General features: G+C 49.4%; 1 protein-coding gene across 1 annotated transcript; it reads right to left on the bottom strand.

Annotated features, from left to right (window-relative positions):
• Nucleotides 1-1857: 1857 nt before the first annotated feature.
• On the bottom strand, nucleotides 1858-19294 carry LOC146339107 (chymotrypsinogen A-like). The gene is made up of 7 exons (XM_084812185.1): nucleotides 19209-19294; nucleotides 16916-17019; nucleotides 11882-11961; nucleotides 9586-9664; nucleotides 5325-5505; nucleotides 3690-3823; nucleotides 1858-2062 (listed from the first exon to the last, which is right to left on the bottom strand). Exons 1-7 carry the CDS (start codon nucleotides 19264-19266, stop codon nucleotides 1901-1903), a joined length of 798 nt encoding a protein of 265 aa, XP_084668311.1. The 5' UTR covers nucleotides 19267-19294; the 3' UTR covers nucleotides 1858-1900.
• Nucleotides 19295-19709: the final 415 nt, after the last annotated feature.

Here is a 19709-nt window from a genome sequence, read left to right on the forward strand (position 1 = left end):
AAATATTAAATTGCTGATCTTCTAACTAAAATAGGCACGTGTCCCTAAGATCAGCCTGTCTACCAGAAGACTGGAAGATGGCCAATGTAACACCAATTTTCAAAAAGGGATCCAGGGGGGAAATTACAGACTGGGTAGCTTAACAGAAATTTGTGGAAGACATTATTAAAGATAAAATTAGTTTGCATATAGAAGAACAAGCCCTGCTGAAAAAGAATCAACATGGCTTCCGCAAAGGTAAGTCCTGCCTCACTAACCTTTTAGAGGTTTTTGAGAGTGTCAACAAACATGTAGATGGGGTGATCTGGTAGACACTGTTTACTTGGACTTCCAAAAGGCTTTTCACAAAGTCCCTCACTAGACTCCTGAGCAAATTTAGCAGTCATGGAGTAAGAGGACAGGTCCTCTTATGGGTCAGTAACTGGTTAAAGAACAGAAAGCAGGGAGGAGGAACAAATGGTAAATTCTCCCAATGGAGGGGAGTAAATAGTGGGGTTCCACAGGGATCTGTATTAGGACCAGTGCTTTTCAACCTGTTCATAAATGATGTGGAATTAGAGCGAGCAGTGAAGTGGCCAAGTTTGTGGATGACACCAAATTGTTTAGTGTGGTTAAAACAAAAAGGCATTGTGAAGAGCTCCAAAAGGATCCCTCCAAACTGGGAGAATGGGCATCTAAATGGCAATGTAAGCAAGTATAAAGTGATGCACATTGGGGCGAAAAATCCCAACTTCAAGTATCACCTGATGGGATCTGAGCTAGCAGTGACCTACCAGGAAAAAGATCTTGGAGTTGTGGTGGACAGCTCAATGAAGATGTCAACCCAGTGCTGCTGTAAAAAAAAGGCAAACTCCATGTTTGGCATAATTAGAAAAGGGATTGAGAATAAAACTGCCAACATCATACTGCCCCCATACAAATCTATGGTGTGACCACACTTGCAACACTGTGTACAGTTCCGGTCACCACACCTAAAAAAAAATATTGTAGAGCTGGAAAAGGTGCAGAAAAGGGCAACTAAAATGATCAAGCATCTTCCCCATGAGGGAAGGTTACAACAGCTGGGATTGTTTCGCTTGGAAAAAAGGAGGGTCAGGGGAGACATGAGAGAGGTGCGCAAAATTATGCATGGTGCAAGACTGTGGATAGAGAGACATTTTTCTCCCTCTCTCATACTGCTAGAACCCAATGGGCTCATCCCATGAAGCTGATTGGTGGGAGATTCAGGACATATAAAAGGAAGTCCTTCACACAGCACATAGTTAAGCCATGGAGTTTGCTACCACAGGATGTAGTGATAGCCAAAAATGGATGGCTTTAAAAGGGGGTTGGACAAATTCTTGGAGAAGGCTATCAATAGCTACTAGTTTTGATGGCTATGTGCTACCTGCACTACCAGAGGCAGTGAGCCTGTGCGCACCAGTTGCTGGGGAATATGGGTGGGGGGGTGCTGTTGCACTCATACCCTGCTTGTGGGTTCCTGGTCAACAGCTGGTCGGCCACTGTGTGAACAGAATGCTGGATCAGATGGACCCTTGGTCTGATCCAGCAGGGCACTTCTTATGTTCTTACCTGGACTGGACAGCCCTTCAGACAGAGAATACAGGTTCAAAATAAAGGACAGTCCTCTGTACAAGAGGACGCATGGCCATCCTAGCTGAGATGTGTGGAATTTAAACATGGAATTTTAAACACAATGGTGCTCCCGAAAAACAAAACTGATCCTTAGGGGCTGTGAGCTGTTTGAGGGGAACGTAGGAAAAGACAGGGTCTCTCTCACTCAGACACACAGTGCAGCAAAGGCCTGGGATGGATGTGTTGTGTTGTGTAGCAGGAATAAAGCATGAACAGGACACTCATGAAGGAGAAACAGATTTTATTGGTCCTCCGGCCGCTTGGCTCAGTTATTGGCCATGATTTCTTCGGCCCATGTGCGGAACTTGCTGACGCGAGCATACACGGCTGGGGTGGTGACTGAGCAGCGGCCGCTGCCCCAAGACACAATGCCCACCAGCTGCCAAACACCTTCCTTCTGGCACACGAGGGGTCCCCCGGAGTCACCCTGGAAACGCAAGCATAGCAGCTTAGAACTTGTTGCGGGGGTTTAGTATTTCAAGAGTGCAATCCTATGCAGGTTTCGACAGAAAAAGTCCTTCTGGCCAGGGAATGTTGGGAGTTGTAGGACTTTTTTCTGTTTAAACATGTGTAGGATTGCACCTTCATTGTATTAGCTCCACATTCTGTGCTGAATCTTGGATCTGCCTTCTGCAAGAGGAAGGGCTTCCTAACAGGCTAACACAGCTATCCTTCTGGAAACTTAAGGGTTACTGTATGTTTAATTAACAGTTTCCAGGTCCTCTGCCATTTTCCTCCTTATCCACCACCCCTTTAGAACCAGGACAATTGTCCTGGGACATTTGTTTTCCACATTCCGGAAAAATCAGAGCACACATTCATATACCTCTGCCTGCTTCTCCCACACCTGCCTAAGCTATGCCTTGGATCAGCTGATAAACAGATAAAAGGGTCAACCTTCTGTTCCTACCATTTACCATTTCATGCTGTTGGCGGCGGGGGGGGGGGGGTGTTGCATGATTATGTTCCCCCAAGGTTGCTTCCACACGTACGCCCTTTTCTCTGGAATTGTCCTCCCTTCTTTCGTCTCTTTTTACAGAGAATCCAGAGATCACAGTTGCCAGTTCATTGCATTCCAGTCATTGCTTTTTGTAATAAATCACAATTGCTGCACCAGCCTGACCAATGCGGGTGGGTAAAGTGGCTCTGAACCTTTAAACTCTAGCTAATAGTTTCCAGAGGGCTAGCCGTGCGAGTCTGTTGCAGCAAAAAACAATAGTGTCTTGTGCTGAGATTTCCAAGGGCTAACGTAAGTTTAATTAACAGTTTCCAGGAAATAGCCATATTAGGTATGTTATATTTGTTTGTGTTGGGTTTTTTTTCTCCCAATGGGGAAACATTCCACTATATGATTCCCCCACCAGCAGTGTGAAATGAGTCCCTGGAGTCTGAGCTTATTTTCAGGGAGTGTTAAGAGACCCTGCCTTTGATGTTAATTTTTAGCAGCCAGAGAGAATCAATACATTTTTCAGAGAGATTGGAAGGCGGCAGCGGCTCAAAGGAGAGATTGCTGCTTGCGGTGAGTACAGTCGTCTGCTACTTCTGGTAAATGAGTTTTGCAGAGTTCTGTGCAGTTTCAAAAACCTGTCAAACTGGTCTGAAATCGAGGCAACAGCCGGAAAAATGAAGAGTGTGCGCGCGCACTGTGGGAAGGAAAACCTGTCCTCAAACCTGGTTTGCAACTTTCCTAACTGTGGCCTGCCTCCAGCATGAATTTGATTGTGTGTTACTTGTTTTGATGTCAATAAAACACTGGTTGTAGTTTTTATCCGTATTGTTGTACACTGCCTTGGTGACGCTGGTGGAAAGCGGGGGTGCACACATAGACAGAGAGACAGACCGCTGGCATCTCCAGACAGGGCTAGGGGAGACCCATAGGTGAGAACATGGAGCACCACAGCCAGTCAGTGGAATTGAAGCAACTGCCAGACTTGAGAGACGAGTGTGACCTTCCTTCGCTGTGGCGCCAACCACCCACGGTTCTCCGCCAAGGAAGTAGCGATGAGGGAGCGGGGCAGTTCTGGGCTTTCTGGGAGGGGGTTAGGGGCGCTCACCATGCACGAAGAGGAGCCGGCTGCCCCCGCGCAGATCATCAGGTCAGAGATCTTGCTGCCCCAGTACTCCTTGCACTTCTCGTTGGACAGCAGGGGTAGGGCCGTTTGCTGCAGCTTGCTGGGGGTGTTGAAAGCTGCAGGAGACAGGATCAAATCAGGAACTGGAACACCCACAGTCCGCTAGATGTGCCCACAGTGGGATCGTCCTTGCTTGGAAGAACATCTCCAACCCACAATTACCCCCAGAGTCTCTACTCCAGCCCCCCCAACCTGGTGTCCTCCCACTATGGATTGCTGGCTGTGGACGCTGGGAGTTGCAGTCCAACACACCGGGAGGGCAGCAGGTTGGGGAAGGCTGCCCTGATCCGTCTCCCTTGCTGCCCTGCAGGTTTGGAACTGAAAGGCAGGGCTGCCCCTTCTTGTACCGCCTTCGGGGCCCTCCGCAGAACCCACATGTGCTGTGACGCCCCTGGCACCATGCCAGAGTTCTCCTGCCCACCTGTAACTACGCTTAAGCACCGGCTGCAACCACACCTCCGCCGTCACCTCCTGGTTTCCACCTCCACCTTCTCTCCCCTGCCCCTCCCCTGTCATCTCCCCTGAGTTGGATTTCAGATTGCAAGGCCATTGTGGCAGGGACCTGTCCTGTTTTACTCCGTAAACTGCCGTGCACACTGATGGTGTAATAAGAATAGCAGCAACAATACATGTGCAATAAACTCCTCTCTCCTTGTGGGCGCCAACGACTGTGGCCAGTTGTACAGCCAGGCCCAGCATGCCTTGCTGGGTTTGTAGCAACACCCACAATTTTCAAGGGTGACGGAACAAAGCCAGCTTTGAAGGAGGCCACTGAACTGCTCCACTTTGTTTTCGGAAGAAGCATTCAGGCAGCACGAGAATCATCCTGGAGAAAAATAAGCTCCTATTTTCTCCAGGGGGGTGTCTCCACAAGCAACTTACTCCAGCATGATAGCCCTGCCCAGGGATATGTTTTTCACCTCACTGACCCCAGTCAAGGGGTGTTTCCCCAGTGTTTTCCCTGCCTGTGTTTCCCTGCTGTTTCTGCCATTTCAGGGCCGGTCGTCAGAGGTCTGTGCTACCTCATGGCATTTACTCCACCTTGCCTCCCACTAAACTCTGGTGGCCGTCCCCGCACAATATAGGTGTGCTCCGGGCAGCCTCTAACTTCTTTAAAAAAATTAAAGTGTTAAATCGAAATAGCGGTTTTGTCGGCAGCACCTACACCTCCTCTATCTCGCTAGCTCGGTATGTCGCTATGTCGCACCTGCAGGATGGCTGCCTGCTTTTGTCTGAGGGGCTCGTTTGTTCCAGATGATGGTTTGGACGGCAGAAAGAAGTCTATTTACCGCACAGCACAGCCCCTGTACAGACGGGCATGGTCAATGATCCGTCTGGTGCCAGCAGAGACACCACTTCCTCACACCTTCTGCGACTATCTGCCTCCTCACCAGTGGACATCTCTAGGGGGCACCAGGAAGGCTGGAGATGCACAATAGCCGAGATGTGCCTCCTCTTCCTGCTGCAATCTGCGCCTCTCTTTCAACCCAAGATGGAGGCAAAAAGCGGGGGGGGGCAGCTCTCTTCTTGTGACATGCAAGCCCCTGCCAGACCCACCGTTGTAGCGTGTCCTGCCCCAGCCGGTGGTGACACAAAGGTCTCCGCTCTTGAACAGATCCACGGCATCTGTCAGGCACACGGGGGACACAGTGGGGCTCATCTCAGCAGGGGTGGCCAGCTTGATGAGGGCGATGTCATTGTTGATAGTAACTGGGTCCCACTCTGGGTGGCTGAAGACCTGGTGCGGGAGAGAGAGAGAGAGAGAGAGAGAGAGAGAGAAATTGTGAGTGCTGCAAACAGGATACAGTGGGCAAAGTCCGGGGGGAGCGTGTTGTCTCATCAGAATGCCCCTGCTTCCTTCCTTTTGGGTGTTCTTCATGTATCCCCGAAAAAAGGAAACGCATCACCCAGAACACAAACAGAGCTTTGCCTAAAATGTGCATATTCCAATTTATACGCATATACGCACATTTAGAAATACTTACTATAAATACAGTGCCCTTACGGGAAGACTGTGACCTGGATGTGCCTGTGCATTCTTCTTTGCAGGTGTTAGCTGCTGATGGGCTACGTCAAGGGCCCAGCCTGCTCCCCTCCTTAGGGTCCCTCGTCTTCAGACCAGACGAGGTTAGGGATGGGCGAATCCCCCAACGTCCGATCTGGGGGTCTCCACTGTGGGGCAATTCAGGCTGCTTGGGGCCCCGCGGATTTCTCTGGAGCCCTGCCGCGCCCTCTGGAGCTGGCAGAGTGGCTCCCCAGCTTTCTAAAAGACACTATCGTGGGAAAATTGCAGCAGTAAATGGCATATTTTACGCCATTTGTGGCCGTAAAGCACTTACTTTCACATAAACTGCAGCAGTTTATGGCTTTATTTATGTAAAAGTAAGTACTTTACGGCTGCAAATGGCATACAATGCGCCATTTACAGCTGTAATTTTCCTGCAATAAGCTAATGGCAGCTGCCATTAGCCTACTGCATTTTTTAGAAAGCTGGAGAGCTGCCCTGTGGGAGCTCTTGAGCATGCAGAGGTGAGTGCAGCCGGTCTTCTGTGGACTCCAGAGAATCCAACCTCATCTGAGTCCACAGCAGATTCCTCCAGCATCCCTAGATGAGGGCAGGCATTTATGAATTGCCAAAGAAGAGGAAATGCATCACCAAAAAGGAGGACAAAAGGTCTTTCAGCCCTTAATCCAGATAGGGAGGATGGTGTGTCTGGGACCAGCAAAGATGCCCCATGTTGTCCTGCATGCGGGGCGGGGGATCTCCATGACAACAGAAGGTCTTAACCTGGTGGCTCACCAGGATTTTTCAAGGAATCAGCTTTGGTGCACACAGGACTCCACGAATGAGTGCACCGTACCATTCTGAGCCACTTCACAGGAACATACTCGGGGGGGGGGATTAGAGTGAACGACATTAGACTAGCGGGGGTTACTCAAACAATAAGAGAGGCTCCCCCACATCCAGGCTCTACCCCCCCTTTCTCCTTCCCCCTGAAGCTCCCGTTGTGAAGGATTGAAGCAGTGCATTAATTACTTCCGAAAACCAAACACCAAAGACACGCGGCTTTGACCTAGCAATTCACAGACATGTGTGGGGGAGTTACTCCAGTCTGCCTTTAACTTGATGAACATGATGTACTGTGGCTCCACCCCCCCCCCTTTTAACCCCCTTTCTGCTTCCCCCTTAAGCTGCTGCTGTACGACGCGGTGAAGGATCGAAGCTATGGATTAGTTACTTCTGAACGGCAATAACCAAATATCAAAGAACAGCAGCTTCGACGGAGTGCTTCACAGCCTTTAGAGGATTTACTCTAGTCAGCCTTTACCTTTAACCCCATAACACTCGATTCACTGTAGCTCCAACCAGCCCCCCTTCTACCCCCTTTGTGTTTCCCCCCCAAGCTGCCGCTATACGACGCTGTGAAGGATTGAAGATGCGCATTACTTACTTCCTAACAGCAAGCGATGTTACTTCAAACATCGAAGAATCGCAGCTTTGAGATAGCACTTCACAGCCTTTAGGGAATTAGTGCTTTACAATGTGCAATGAGGGGACGAGCCTCATTGACCACGGTGGGAGTTACTTCTGAGTAGACACTAATTGGTTTGTGCTGGGAAATACAGGGGCAGGAAACACCACGTGACCAGGGTCTAGCATACCCAAAGTAAATGCAGGGGTTTACTTTGGGTACGCAGAGTAAAGCGTGGAGAACCAGACTTAAGGAGAAGAACTGGACTTCAAGTGGTCTCAGGAAATCCGCTTTTTCTGTGAAAAGCTCTGGGGTGGCTGCTGGATGTCTAGAACATCATGTGCCCCAAACAACCTCCAAACGGAGCCGGCTCGCAGCAACCTGACCGTGGAGACACCCGTGGATGTCCTGGTCCTGTATTGCCTTATGAAGCATCAGAGCCTTACTGTTTTGCTAGAGAAATCCTCCTAAGTAACACCTTACATCGGTACCTTGCTGGATGGGTGAAACAGTGAGAGGAAGCCCTCTCCTAGCAAAAAGGCCAGATGCCTCATAAGGCAATACAGGACCAGGACAATGTGGGGCATCTTTGTTGACCAAGGAAAAGTGTGGCTGGATGGAGGGTAAGCTTGCAAGCAAGCACAATTTCTGGTATTGCACAACATCATCACGGATCACAGAGCACATCACTTAAGGCATGAGCTTTAGCTCCCAGTTTCCTGGCTGCGTGGAGCAAACATGAGACAGCCTTAACTCTGGTCTTAAAGCAGTTTTAAAACAAACAAACAAACAAACATTGAACTTCCCCAGTTTTTGAAAAAGGAAATTCGTAATTACTGCGTCGGCAATCCTACCTTCTCCCCAATGTATTTGAATCTGCTTTCTTGCTAGTTTACCCATATGATAAATGAGATTATAAATGCTTAACTAATGGTAATTATGATTCCCTTTCAAGAATCAGGAATCTCAAATCTCAGGGAGATCTGCTACGGAACATCCGCAGACGGTCATGCTGCACATGTAGAAAGTGATGAGAATGGTGAGGCAGGGGGTGGAGCTCAGGAGCTCAGCCCTGCTTTCCTTCCTCATGTGTAGAGCTGACACACGATGGAATGGCTGAACAGGGCTAGATTCTCACAACCGTCTTAATGCGCTGACCTAAACAGTGAACAGACATTCAGTGTGACAGGTGAGACACGATTTTGTGTGCCCTTTTCTCACCACACAGAAGTGAGGAGCAATGCCTGGGGGCCTTGTACTGCATTTCTGCTTTCAAAAAGGTGGTGTGAGGCCTGACCCTTCAGTTCTCCCCACCTGTGCATTCCACCCAACCCCTCCCAAATTCTCTGAGGGTCAAACTGCATGTTCCTTTAGAGATGTAGCTAGCGGTTGTTTTTTTCTTCTTTTTGACTCAAGGGACCCCATAGAGTGGTGGGTAGGGGGCTTTAACCCTTTCCCCTAGGCCTGCAATTTACATTGCAACTGGATGCCTTTTTGGCAATGGAAATTAGAGACATAGGGGCCTCATCCAGGTTTGGGAACATGGGGGTGGGGGGGTTAAAGTCCCCCTTAGCCCTTCTCCATGCTGGGGCCACAATCTGTGTAGTAACATGTAGCCTCACCTTTTAAGGTCACATTCCATAATGCCGGGATCGACTTTGCACACGGAAGCCCTCTGTAACAGAATTCCTCTGAAAACACTGGACTACGGCCAGCGTTCTAGCTTCAGAGTGAAACTGAGCATGCCCGATATAACTTTGCCAGCAGTTGCTGCCGTAGGCTTTCATGGGGCAGGAGAACCACTATAACATTTGAACCACTGCTCAGAACTTCACAAAACCGATGCAAGGCACACCTCCTCAACATGCCTGAATTATGTACATCAGTAGTTCCCACCCAAATTTGAAGAAAATATATGACATGCCTAGCCGCAGCTTGGAGTTAAAAGGACGAATGTGCTCATTTTCAGCACTTTTTAAACTGGCTGTACCTACAGAAATTTGTATCGGATCACTTTGAAATTTTGCACAGTGGTAGAACTCATCAAGTAGATCGTGGATGCCAAGTTCCATGCTATTAGCTGAGAAGGTTCATTTTTATAAGCAGTGGAATTTTGAAGCTGATCAGGGCAGAACCTTGTTTAATTTTGTGACTCACCTTAACTCTAAGGGGCCACCCCTGAGTACACACCCACAAACACACCCACGGATCAACACCACTGACTTCCTTTTTTTACGCTCCTTGGGGATGTGGCAATGGGGCCTCTTCTGATGCACGCCTGCACGCCAGCATTTACCCCTACACCACTGCCAGCGAGTGTCTAGTGGCCAAGCTGCTTCACCAACCTTCTCAATAGCCAACTTCTGAATTTTCTCCACCGGGGAGCTGCGGTCATGTTCACCAAGCACAACAACCTTGGAGGTGCTGGAAAAAGCAAGCAAAAGCAGTGAGAAAAAGGAAGCGAGGTCATAGAATATCATGGAAACATAGGGTTGGAAGGGGCCTACAAGACCATCGAGCCCAACCCCCTGCTCAATGCAGGAAGCCTGATTCCCAGGCGGTCTCTCATCCAGGTACTAACCAGGGCTGACCCTGCTTAGCTTCCGAGAACAGACGAGATCAGACACAGCCAGCCCTTTGCTCCTCGAAGGTTTGGTGTCACCCCCACAGGGTGTGTGGGCAACCTCTGCATTACACAGGAAAGAGTCCTGGAGCTGGGAGCAAAGGCCCCTTTCTGTTCACTCTGCTGACAAAGGAGCCGAGGCTTTGCAAGGTCAGCTTGCAAGGCCTCACATCTGGGCTGTTTAGCAGCTTGGATTTATCGACATTTATCGTCCAAGTCAACTGAGCTATTGCCAGGAGCGCTTTTTTGTTCTTACACTACAGGTGTGCAAAGTATATTTTAACAGGCTCGCAGAAAAACCTCAGGCAAAGTGGTTTCCCCTTGATATAGCAACTCAGTTCTTGGAATACTAAACTTAACTCCAAAAACACGGTTGGTGGTCTTCTTCATAGTAAAGGTGGCTGAATTGTATTTTATCCTTCATGCGATGCTCCCAGGAGCTCAGTCCTGCAGCAGTGCGTTGCCCACACGCACCAGAAGTGGGGGCAACAACCTTGCTACTGGGGGGCACACCAAGCCACCTAACAAATCCCCAATGGACTTTTGTTTCTAAATAAAAAGCAGCTTCAGGAGGGGGCAATGCTGAGCGGAGAATCAGCGTAACCCTTTCCCTGCCTGCATTTGCCCACTCTGGGAACCCCACAGCTGCTTCCCTTCACCCGGCCCCCCATCTCCATGGAATGTCATATATATTCCTGAGTCTCTGGAGCTCCGGGGGGAGGCGAAGCAGTGCTGATGTGGATTTGGGATGCCAAAACAGCAGTGGGGGGGAGAGTTAAGCACCCCGTTTCCTCTCACTGCCATTCCTCCATGCAAAGTTGCCCCCTCCGGTAAATGTTCTCATTAGAATAATGTCGACAACAATATGAACAGCAGCAGCAACACTTCTGGTGCTTTGTCTCACAGGTTAATTACGCAATTATTTCGAAGGCCGCCTTCTCCCACACGAACCTGCACGCTTTGAAAGGTCTCCTGGGGAGGTCCTTCTCTCAGACCCATCACCATTGGAGGCATGTTTGGCGCGGTCATGAGAGAGGGAGGGCCTTTCGGGGAGGGGGCACTCCCAGGCCCCCAAACTCTCTGCCAAGGGAGCTTTACGGCCGTCTTTCTGTTGTCCTTCCGCAGGCTCTTGTCTAAGTTCTACTGGCGGGGAATTTTAATGAGCGGCTGCTGCGATACAGGAGGCCTTATTCTGACCCATCATGGGCCAAAGTCCAAAATCTTAGGCTCCACCAGGAGCGTATGTCCTGATGAGTGCAGCCAACGAACCACCGGCAGCCATTCCAGCAGGCTGAGCTGAGGACAATGAGAGGGACAGCGGGGCCATTCCACCAGCCCTGCTGAAAGAATTACCCCCCGCTTCCCTTTTTCCTTGCGTGTTGCGCCCTTTTAGATTGTAAGCCTGCAGGCAGGGACAGCCCTGTTTAATTAATTCTATATATACACCACTCTGAGAGCCTTTTTCGCTGAGGGCTGGCATAAAAATACTTCAAATAATCAGTCAGTCAGTCAATCAATAATAGGGTGATCTCTTCAATACTGATTGGAAGCTATTTTGTATAGTTGTGTTTTTAATTTTTTAAAAAATTTGTTATGCTATGTTTTAATTAAGATTTTGTTTTTAATCCGTATTTTGTGACTGCTAGCTGCCTTGAGGGCCATTTTGGCAGAAAGGAGGGATATACATTTAATAAATACATAAATAGGTTGTGGGGAGCTAACTGGTGTCAGCTGTGGGTTGACTCCAGTAGGGTTGTTGTTATAATTCCGTAGGGAGGCGGGGGAGCATCACTCGTTTTGTAACAAACAAAGGCATGCCTGAACAACATTCAGAAACGAAATCCTCCAGGCTAATGCCATTTTTGGGCCCAGGGCCATCATTCACTCCTTTGCTCTGCCAGACGCAGTTGGCATATCTGTTAGCCTTGGCAGTGTATGACCTCCCCCCACTTAGGCTCCCCCCAAATGTCCGTTCCTGTTTTTATATCCCCACAACGCCGGAGGGGCTGTGTTCTTACGTCATCTCGCAGTGAGCAGCGGTCATCACCCAGTCCTTATTGAGTAGAGATCCACCGCAGAGATGCCAACCGCTCTTCTCCTGCAAGACAGACCGACAAAAGGAGAAGATGAGATCCAGCAAGAACAGGCAAGAGGCCCCTGAAGATCTGCCGTCAGAGCAGACAGTGGCGGGGAACCATGTCTCTGTTGAGAGCTGCATTCCCTTGGGGCTATGTCAGGGTGGGGTCCCACGTTCCAATGGGCAGGGATGGAGTCAGAAGTGGATAGAGCCACCCCTTCTCTGTCTCTTATTCTGCCCACCCCCCCTTTGAAGGGCAGATGTTTGGGCACAGGCCTGGCATTGGGGAAGTGCATATTTTGCACATGATCAGAAACACAGTGTCCCCTTTATTGTTATTTCATATATTCCAGTGCTAACCCCCTGTTGTATTGAAAGAATCCCAAGACAACAGAAAAAGCTACTTAAACGCTTCTTTATTCTAGGCCTTCACTAGGCGTTTCCTAAAACTGAAACTCAAGCAGTCTCCTCCTCCAATCCTCCTGACTCCTCCCTTTCACTTCCTCTTCCTCCCCACTTCTTTCCATGCCTATACTACAACTCCCAACATGCAGTTCACTTACCACAACACCACATATCCCCCTTATTTAAAACACAATACCTGCTCCCCAACCAACTGATACATAAAAGACTAGGACATCTCTGCAAACAACGCAAGACAAGTTGTCCTCGAATCAACGACCTTGTTAATTGCAGCTGATGTAAGAAAATTACAGAACTTAGTCTTTAGCCCATGCAGGCTGTCGTCTGGTGCGTTGAGAACATTGATCCGGCAAAGGTCCTGGTTGGCTATTCTGTGCAAGGGGTAATGCACTGGAGACATCAGTGCCAACTAGGTGACCAGTAGTGTCAGCAACAGGATCATACTGAGTAGGAGCCAGGTTGCTGGCATTCCATATCTGGCTATTTCTGGTCAGAATGAACAGGAGTCAGCTACCAGGCATTCCATATCCGGCCATCGGACAGTTTATAGGTGTATTGTCATACTCTGTCGAGTACCTTGAGGGGTAAAGTGAATCTCGATTCGCCTTTTCGAATGATCCCGGTTTCTTCACCCGTACAAATGAACCACATTGTATTCCTGGTTCCTTGGCTCCATAGCGGTGATCTGTATACCTCTTATACTTTTGTTGTTTCTTTTGTACTGTTTGCCTCACATCTGACTGTCAAGAAGTATCTGGCTTAAGCATTTGTAGTCCAGCAACGCTAAGCTTTGTATGCACCTCATTCCCGTGTAATAATTCAGACTGTGACTTCTGTGTTGTGGCATGCCTTGTGGCTCTATAAACTTGTAAAAACTCTGTAATGAAAGGTTTCCACGCCTTGCCTTCCAAGTCAGCTGATTGTAGACTTCCCTTCCAACTCCTATTAAAATGCTCCATCTCTCCATTCGCCTGTGGATAATAAACTGATGAGCGTCTGTGTTTGATATTCCTTTCTGACAGGAAAGTTTCAAACTCTACCGAAGTAAATTGGGTGCCATTATCTGAGATCAATTCCTTGGGATCGCCTTCTCTACTGAAAACTGAAGCGAGGAACTTGATAACAGTAGCAGAAGTAGCATTTGGAGTAAAAGCCACTTCGGGCCATTTACTAAAATAGTCTGTAAGGGTAATGGCATAACGACAATTGGCAGGCCCCTAATCAAATGGCCCCACAAGGTCAATGGCCAGCTTCTCCCAGGCTGAATCAGGTGTGGGACAGGCTGTAGTGGAGGCAAATGTGTGGTTGCTGTTTTGTCATGAAGCTGGCAAGTCACACAAGATTTGGTAGCAGCCTCAACTTGTGTATCCATTCCAGGCCACCAGTATAAATTACGCAGTCGTTGTTGGGTTCGTACAATCCCTTGATGTGTATCGTGGCCCAATTGTATCAGTTTTGCTTGTAATTCTGGTGGCATAATGAGACGTTGAGTACCCCGGATCACTAACCCATCATATAAGGACAATTCCTGATGAATCTTAAAGAAGGGCAACAGGGCCTGATCCACATTATGCATATTGTGTGGCCATTTCACCATGAGGTAATCCCGTAGTTTGCATTGTACTGGACAGGACAAGCAAGCAGCTTTAAACTGCTCCTTGGAAATAGCAGTCAGAGCAGATGTGATGGAAGCAATCACCTCTGGTTGCTCAGGCCTAAGAAGGAGCGCAGTGTTTGGACATCTTTAGGTGGTAGAGCATCTGTAACTGCCTTGACATGGTCGGGATCAGGTTTCAATCCATATTGTGATATAATATACCCAAGGAAAGGTAACTCCTTCTGTCTGAACACACATTTGGAAAGGTTCAACTTTAGTCCTGCATCTGTTATGCACTGCAAGACAGTTTGCAGACTTTTTCATGTTGTGCTGGGGTCTGTCCAAATACGATAATGTTGTCCAGATAGCACTGAATTCCTGGCTGATTCTTAAGAATCAGAGACATCATCCATTGAAAGGCACTGGGGGCTGATGCTAAACCATATGGGACATGTTTAAAACAAAACAAGCCATCATGGGTGATGAATGCAGTGAGGTTTCTACTCTCCTCATGTAATAAGACTTGATGATATGCACTTTGTAGGTCAAGGGTGGAAAATAATGTGGCTCCCCACAGTTCAGTAAAGATTTCTTCTATGTGAGGGAGTGGGTGGCTATCAACTACCACAGCCTTGTCTGGCTCCCTCAAGTCCACACAAAGACGGATATTTCCTGTCTTCTTTGTAATTGCAACAATTGGGGAAACCCACTCAGAAGAATCAATAGCCTCAATGATGTCATTCTGCACTAATTTTTTAAGTTCTTGTGATACAGCATCTCTCACAGCAAATGGTAACCGGCATAGTTTCTGTTGTACTGGCCTCACATTGTGTCTAATTTTAACTTTGTGAATGAAGCCCTTTGCACAGCCTAATTCTCCTTCTGTGTTGTGAGCTATTATGGTTGCAAGCGAAGTATGAACTGTAGTATTGTTGTGTGGTATGGAGGTGATAGTCCCATTAAGTACTTGCATGCATGCGCAGTGCAACAAAAAGATCTCTGCCCAGGATGGGAGTTCCCTTTGGTACAACGTAGAACTCAGCTGCCACACAATTTGTCTCAAATGCTACTTTTGCTGACAGACAACCAAGAACTGAGATTGGATTCCTTGAGTAAGTTACGAGACGCAGTTTAGGTGCTGTAAGTGGGGAGCTACTGAAGTACTGTATATAAACAGACTTGGGCAGTATGGAGACTGCAGAGCCTGTATCTAACATCAACTCAATGTCCTGGGACTTCCTTATCGTAGGAACACGCACTGTTAACAACGCATGTCATTCTGTCCACTGTAGTAGCTTCAGCAAGTTCTTCCAGACTTAAAACAGTAACTTCTGGCACAGCAGCTTCACCTATAGATTGTTGAGACTGGGCCCTCTGGCATACCCTGCGCTGAGCCTCCCTTGCAGGGCAGTTAGCATCATTTGCTGGATGTTGTGTTGATCCACAGCGATAGCATACTGTCTGTGCACATTTTGAGGGCTCTGGGCACTTATTTATAGGGATGGGCAGATTCCCTACCTGCAGCTCTGAGGGGGAATCTGCCCACAGGGGGAGGTGATCCGTCCATCCCCCGGAATCCTCTTCGGCCGGCTCTGGTCCATGGTGATTCCATGGAGCCAGCCGCCGGCTCCATATCACCAGTGATACAGCCAGCCGCCATTGCCGTGCTGTATCGCTAGGTTAAGGGCTGACTCTGGACGCAAATGGCGTCCACTACACCAAATGGCATCCACTACGCTAGCCTATTGCAGGAAAAACCACAGACGCAAATGGCGTACTGGATGCCATTTGCGTCTGGAGTCAGCCCTTAACCTAGCGATATGGCGCAGCAATGGCGGCCATATCGCTGGCAATACGGAGCTGGCCAGTGGCTCTGCAGAGTCGCCGTGGGTAGGATCTGGCTCCAGAGGATTCCAGAGGGAGGCGGAGGTGAGTGGTGCCATTCCGCCACAGACTCTGGAGGCTGGATTCCTTTGAATCTGGCCACATTGGGGTCCGTGGCGGATTTCTCCGCCATCCCTACTTATTTGTACCATCTTTAAACTTGTCCATAGACCTCAGGATTTTCTTGAAAGGCAGCACAACTTGTACTGGTTCTATCTTGCCTTGATCCATTAGCTTTGCCTCTGCCACTGCAGTTTCTATCTGGCTGGCAACTGTCATGGCTTTCTGCAAGGTAAGATCAGTTTCTAGCAAGACGCATTCCCTGATGTGGGGCATCACTGTTTTCTCCACCAACTGATCCCGGATCATTTCCTCTGCCATATCTCCAAAATTACAAGTAACAACCATTTCCCTCAGAACAGCTATATACTGATCTGTAGTTTCTCCTTGTTTCTGTCCCGGCGAAATTTATAGCATTCCACCACAATATTAACTTTAGACACAAAAAGTTTTCTGAAAGCAGCCAAAACTGTCTCATATTTATCATCCACAACAGGTAAATTATGGAAGATCCTCTGAGCTTCTGCTCCCAAGCGATGGATGAGCGATGCACGCTTCCTTGCATCTGGATGTTCCTTATCGTGAATAGCCAGCACACAGGCCTCAGGCATCCTAGGCCAAGAAGTAAAGGGGATGCCTGGCTCACCCGGGGCTTGGAGGAAAGGGGGTGCTGGCGTCAACGGTGGAAGAGCCACCCCACCCTCCTTGCCAAGTTGTTGTTGCAAGAATCCCAAGACACCAGGGACAGCTACCTGAATGCTTCTTCATTCTAGGCCTTCGCTTGGCCTTTCCTAAAACTGAGTCTCTCCTCCAATCCTCCTGACTCCTCCCTTTCACGTCCTCTTCCTCCCCACTTCTTTCCATGCCTATCCTACAACTCCCAACACGCAGTTCACTTACCACAATACCACACCCCCACACAAAGATGTTCCAGAGTTAAGCTCTGGTAGAAGAACTGTAAACCAACACAAGAAGCAAACGGGTTTCCAATCATTTCCCAAGTGCCCTTACCTGCAAGGAGACCTGCCAGGGCCATGATCCAGGCACCGCCTCTTCACCATTGACGATGCGGGTGTAGCCAGAGACAACAGGGTGGATTGCGGGGAGACCGCAGCCTGGAAGCAACAAAGGAAGTGAGCCCCTCACGCTGAGGCCCCATGGCAAGAGAGGAAAGCAGTCAAGGGGTCCCCTGTACCTCCCCCCTTGTCACACGGCAAAGACAGACGCTCCTAAGCAAGCTGCTAAGTGACTGGTGTCTGTTGGTCTCTGTGCAGGAACAGTGGGATGTTGTAATACACAGGCAGTGGCCTCTCTTCCCTCTCTTCCCTCTGTCTCGGGAGCTTCTAAGCGGACAGCCCCTGGTGCTACCGGTCAAAATACTTGTGCGGGACCCCTTTCTCTTGAGCCAGACGCCTGCCGGTGGTCTGCCTCTCCATCCTGCAGTGCCTAGGACAACCTGGTTCTATACAAAATGCTGCCGAGACTAAAACTCAACCTACGCCAGGAGCGGGCGACTTCAGGAGGCCCGAGAGCCATCTTGGCCCTGCCCTCAGGCCGTACTCCTGCTGCAGCACCGCCACCCAATTTGGCAACTGCAGCTAAATAAATGGGTACGTCCCTTTAAAATGCTCCCGAGCATGGCATGGTTTAATGCTCCCCACATTACCCTTCTCCCCAGGCCATGCCCACGAACAGCTAGCGTGTCAGGAAGGCACGTTAGGGAGAAGGGTTCCAGCCTCGTCTTTCCCTGATGTGCTACGTGTTTTTTTGTTTGTGTTTTAAAACGCTCAGCATTTTGAACGTGCACAGAGTTTTAACATTAGCATCCTAGAGCTGGCAGGGACTGACAGATGGCTGTCCAGCTTCTGTTTAAATACCCCCAGTGGAGGAGAACCGCCCCCCCCCCCGTAGCCTATCCCGCTGCCAGACAGTCCTCGCTCTTACGAAAACGGTCCCACTCTGTAGCCAAAAGCTGCTTCCCTGTGACTTCCGCCCATTGCTTCTTGCCCTGCCCTCTGGAGCAACCCAGAGCACCTCTGCCCCATCCTCTGCATGACCACCTTACGGATATTTGAAGACCATGATTGTGCCTCCCCTTTCACCTGCACTGCCTCTGGGGACTGTACCGTGAGTGTCTCCCCACGCCCTGAGCATGTCGATCAGCTCTTGCTGTCTTTGCTCTAAGCTGGGAAATGCTGCACGTACCCGGGACACACTGGCTGTTCACAGGCATGGATTGGGGAGGAGTGGTAATGTGGGGCGCTTGAAATCATGCTGCGCTCAGGGGCATTTTTAAGTGAGACACCCGTTTATGTTGCCGCAGTTGCCATGTCTGGGCCCGATTCAAAGTGCTGGTATTAACATTCAAAGCCCTAAACGGCTGGGGGCCAGGTAACCGGAAGGATCCTCTTCTCCCATATACACCTGCCTGGACCCTAAGATCATCTTCAGCAGTCCTTCTCAGGGAGCCCCACCAAAGGAAGTGCGGTTCTAGCTACCAAGAAGAGGGCCTTTTCTGCTGTGGCACCCTGGCTGTGGAATGAGCTCCCTAGACAGGTTCGCCTGGCACCTACGTTATACACCTTCCGGTGCCAGGAGAGCACCTTTTTCTTTTCCCAGCATTTTAGCGCTCTAGTCTTTTAGTTCTGCTGTTTTGAATCCGTATTTTCAATCTCCGCATTGCTGCTAGGTTTATGCTGGGTTTATACTGTAGTTTTAAGCTTTCATATTTGATATTGTTTTACGCTGTACTTGGTGGTTTTAATTTTTGTGAACTGCCCAGAGAGCTTTGGCTAGTGGACAGGATAGAAATGGGATAAATAGTAAATAAAACCCTAAGTAGCCCCCTGTCTGTCACCTCCAGGTTTTCTGGAGTGAAAGAAACAAAGACGATGACGTTGCCTACGCTTGCATCTTCTCCTGACTGATCTCTCATGCGGCTGGCCCTTGACTCCTGGTCAGGTCCCATTCCTTGGATTGTGCTTGCTTTGGACTGCTTGCCTGGGCCTGAATTTGGCTGTGCCTCGGACCGTGCATTTGGGTGCCCTTCTTCCTGACGGGTAATCGTGTGCTTCTGATCTTTGCCTGCCTTCTGACTTTGCTGAATGGATTCGCCGGTCCCCTCCGGACTGAGCTTGACCCCGCTGTAGCAGGACAAGACCAGAAGCTGCCCCCGCTGTTTATCTCACTCTTACCAAGCTCGTGCAAACTACTTTGATCCACCCAAGCCCAGATAATACAGCCACGGAAAGGCTGCCCTCCGCCCCAGATGGGGCACCAAACCGCGGGCATTGTGGAGACTTACCCAGTCCCTGAGCAGCACTGAAGAGTGCGAGGCAGGATAAAAGCCACAAGGCAGCCATGCTAGCGACTCCTGTGAACGACGTCCAGGAGAGGCTGAGGTGGCCTCCACCATTTTTATACCAGGCGCTCCGAGCAAAAGTAGCCCCGAGCCCCAGTGACGTGGGAACGAGCACACCTGCCCCTTGATAACAGGATCGATCACTGGCTGGAGCCGGCGAAGGCTTTCCACTTTGGAAAGCGGTGGGTTATTTTTAGTCCTTTCACAGCTGAGAGTTTTCCAGGACACTTTCTTTGGGGGACAGTCCGGAGGCGAGGTGGCGCAGCAGAGCTTCATCCCTTTTCACTTTGGTACTTGCTCCACTTCGAGGGAACCCTCTCCACATTGTCCTGTCTGCTGAGGCCGTGGTCCCAGCAGACCCACTGGCCATACCGTTTGGTGGCCATGCAGTCAACGTTAGTGTTGAGGGGCCCTGCGTGGCTTCCACACGCAAGCAGGAACCCC

Source organism: Heloderma suspectum, chromosome 8 (assembly GCF_057233095.1).
Source record: "Heloderma suspectum isolate Gila_16-S chromosome 8, 16-S_ref, whole genome shotgun sequence".
NCBI classification, from domain to species: Eukaryota; Metazoa; Chordata; class Lepidosauria; order Squamata; family Helodermatidae; genus Heloderma; species Heloderma suspectum.

Excerpts from the sequence above, each read along its gene's own strand:
- LOC146339107 (XM_084812185.1), bottom strand. The coding sequence starts at position 19,266 with ATGGCTGCCTTGTGGCTTTTATCCTGCCTCGCACTCTTCAGTGCTGCT. Across the intron at positions 17,020-19,208 it reads CAGTGCTGCTCAGGGACTGG|GCTGCGGTCTCCCCGCAATC; the intron begins GTAAGTCTCCAC and ends TGTTGCTTCCAG. Across the intron at positions 5,506-9,585 it reads AGAAGTTGGCTATTGAGAAG|GTCTTCAGCCACCCAGAGTG; the intron begins GTTGGTGAAGCA and ends CTCCCGCACCAG.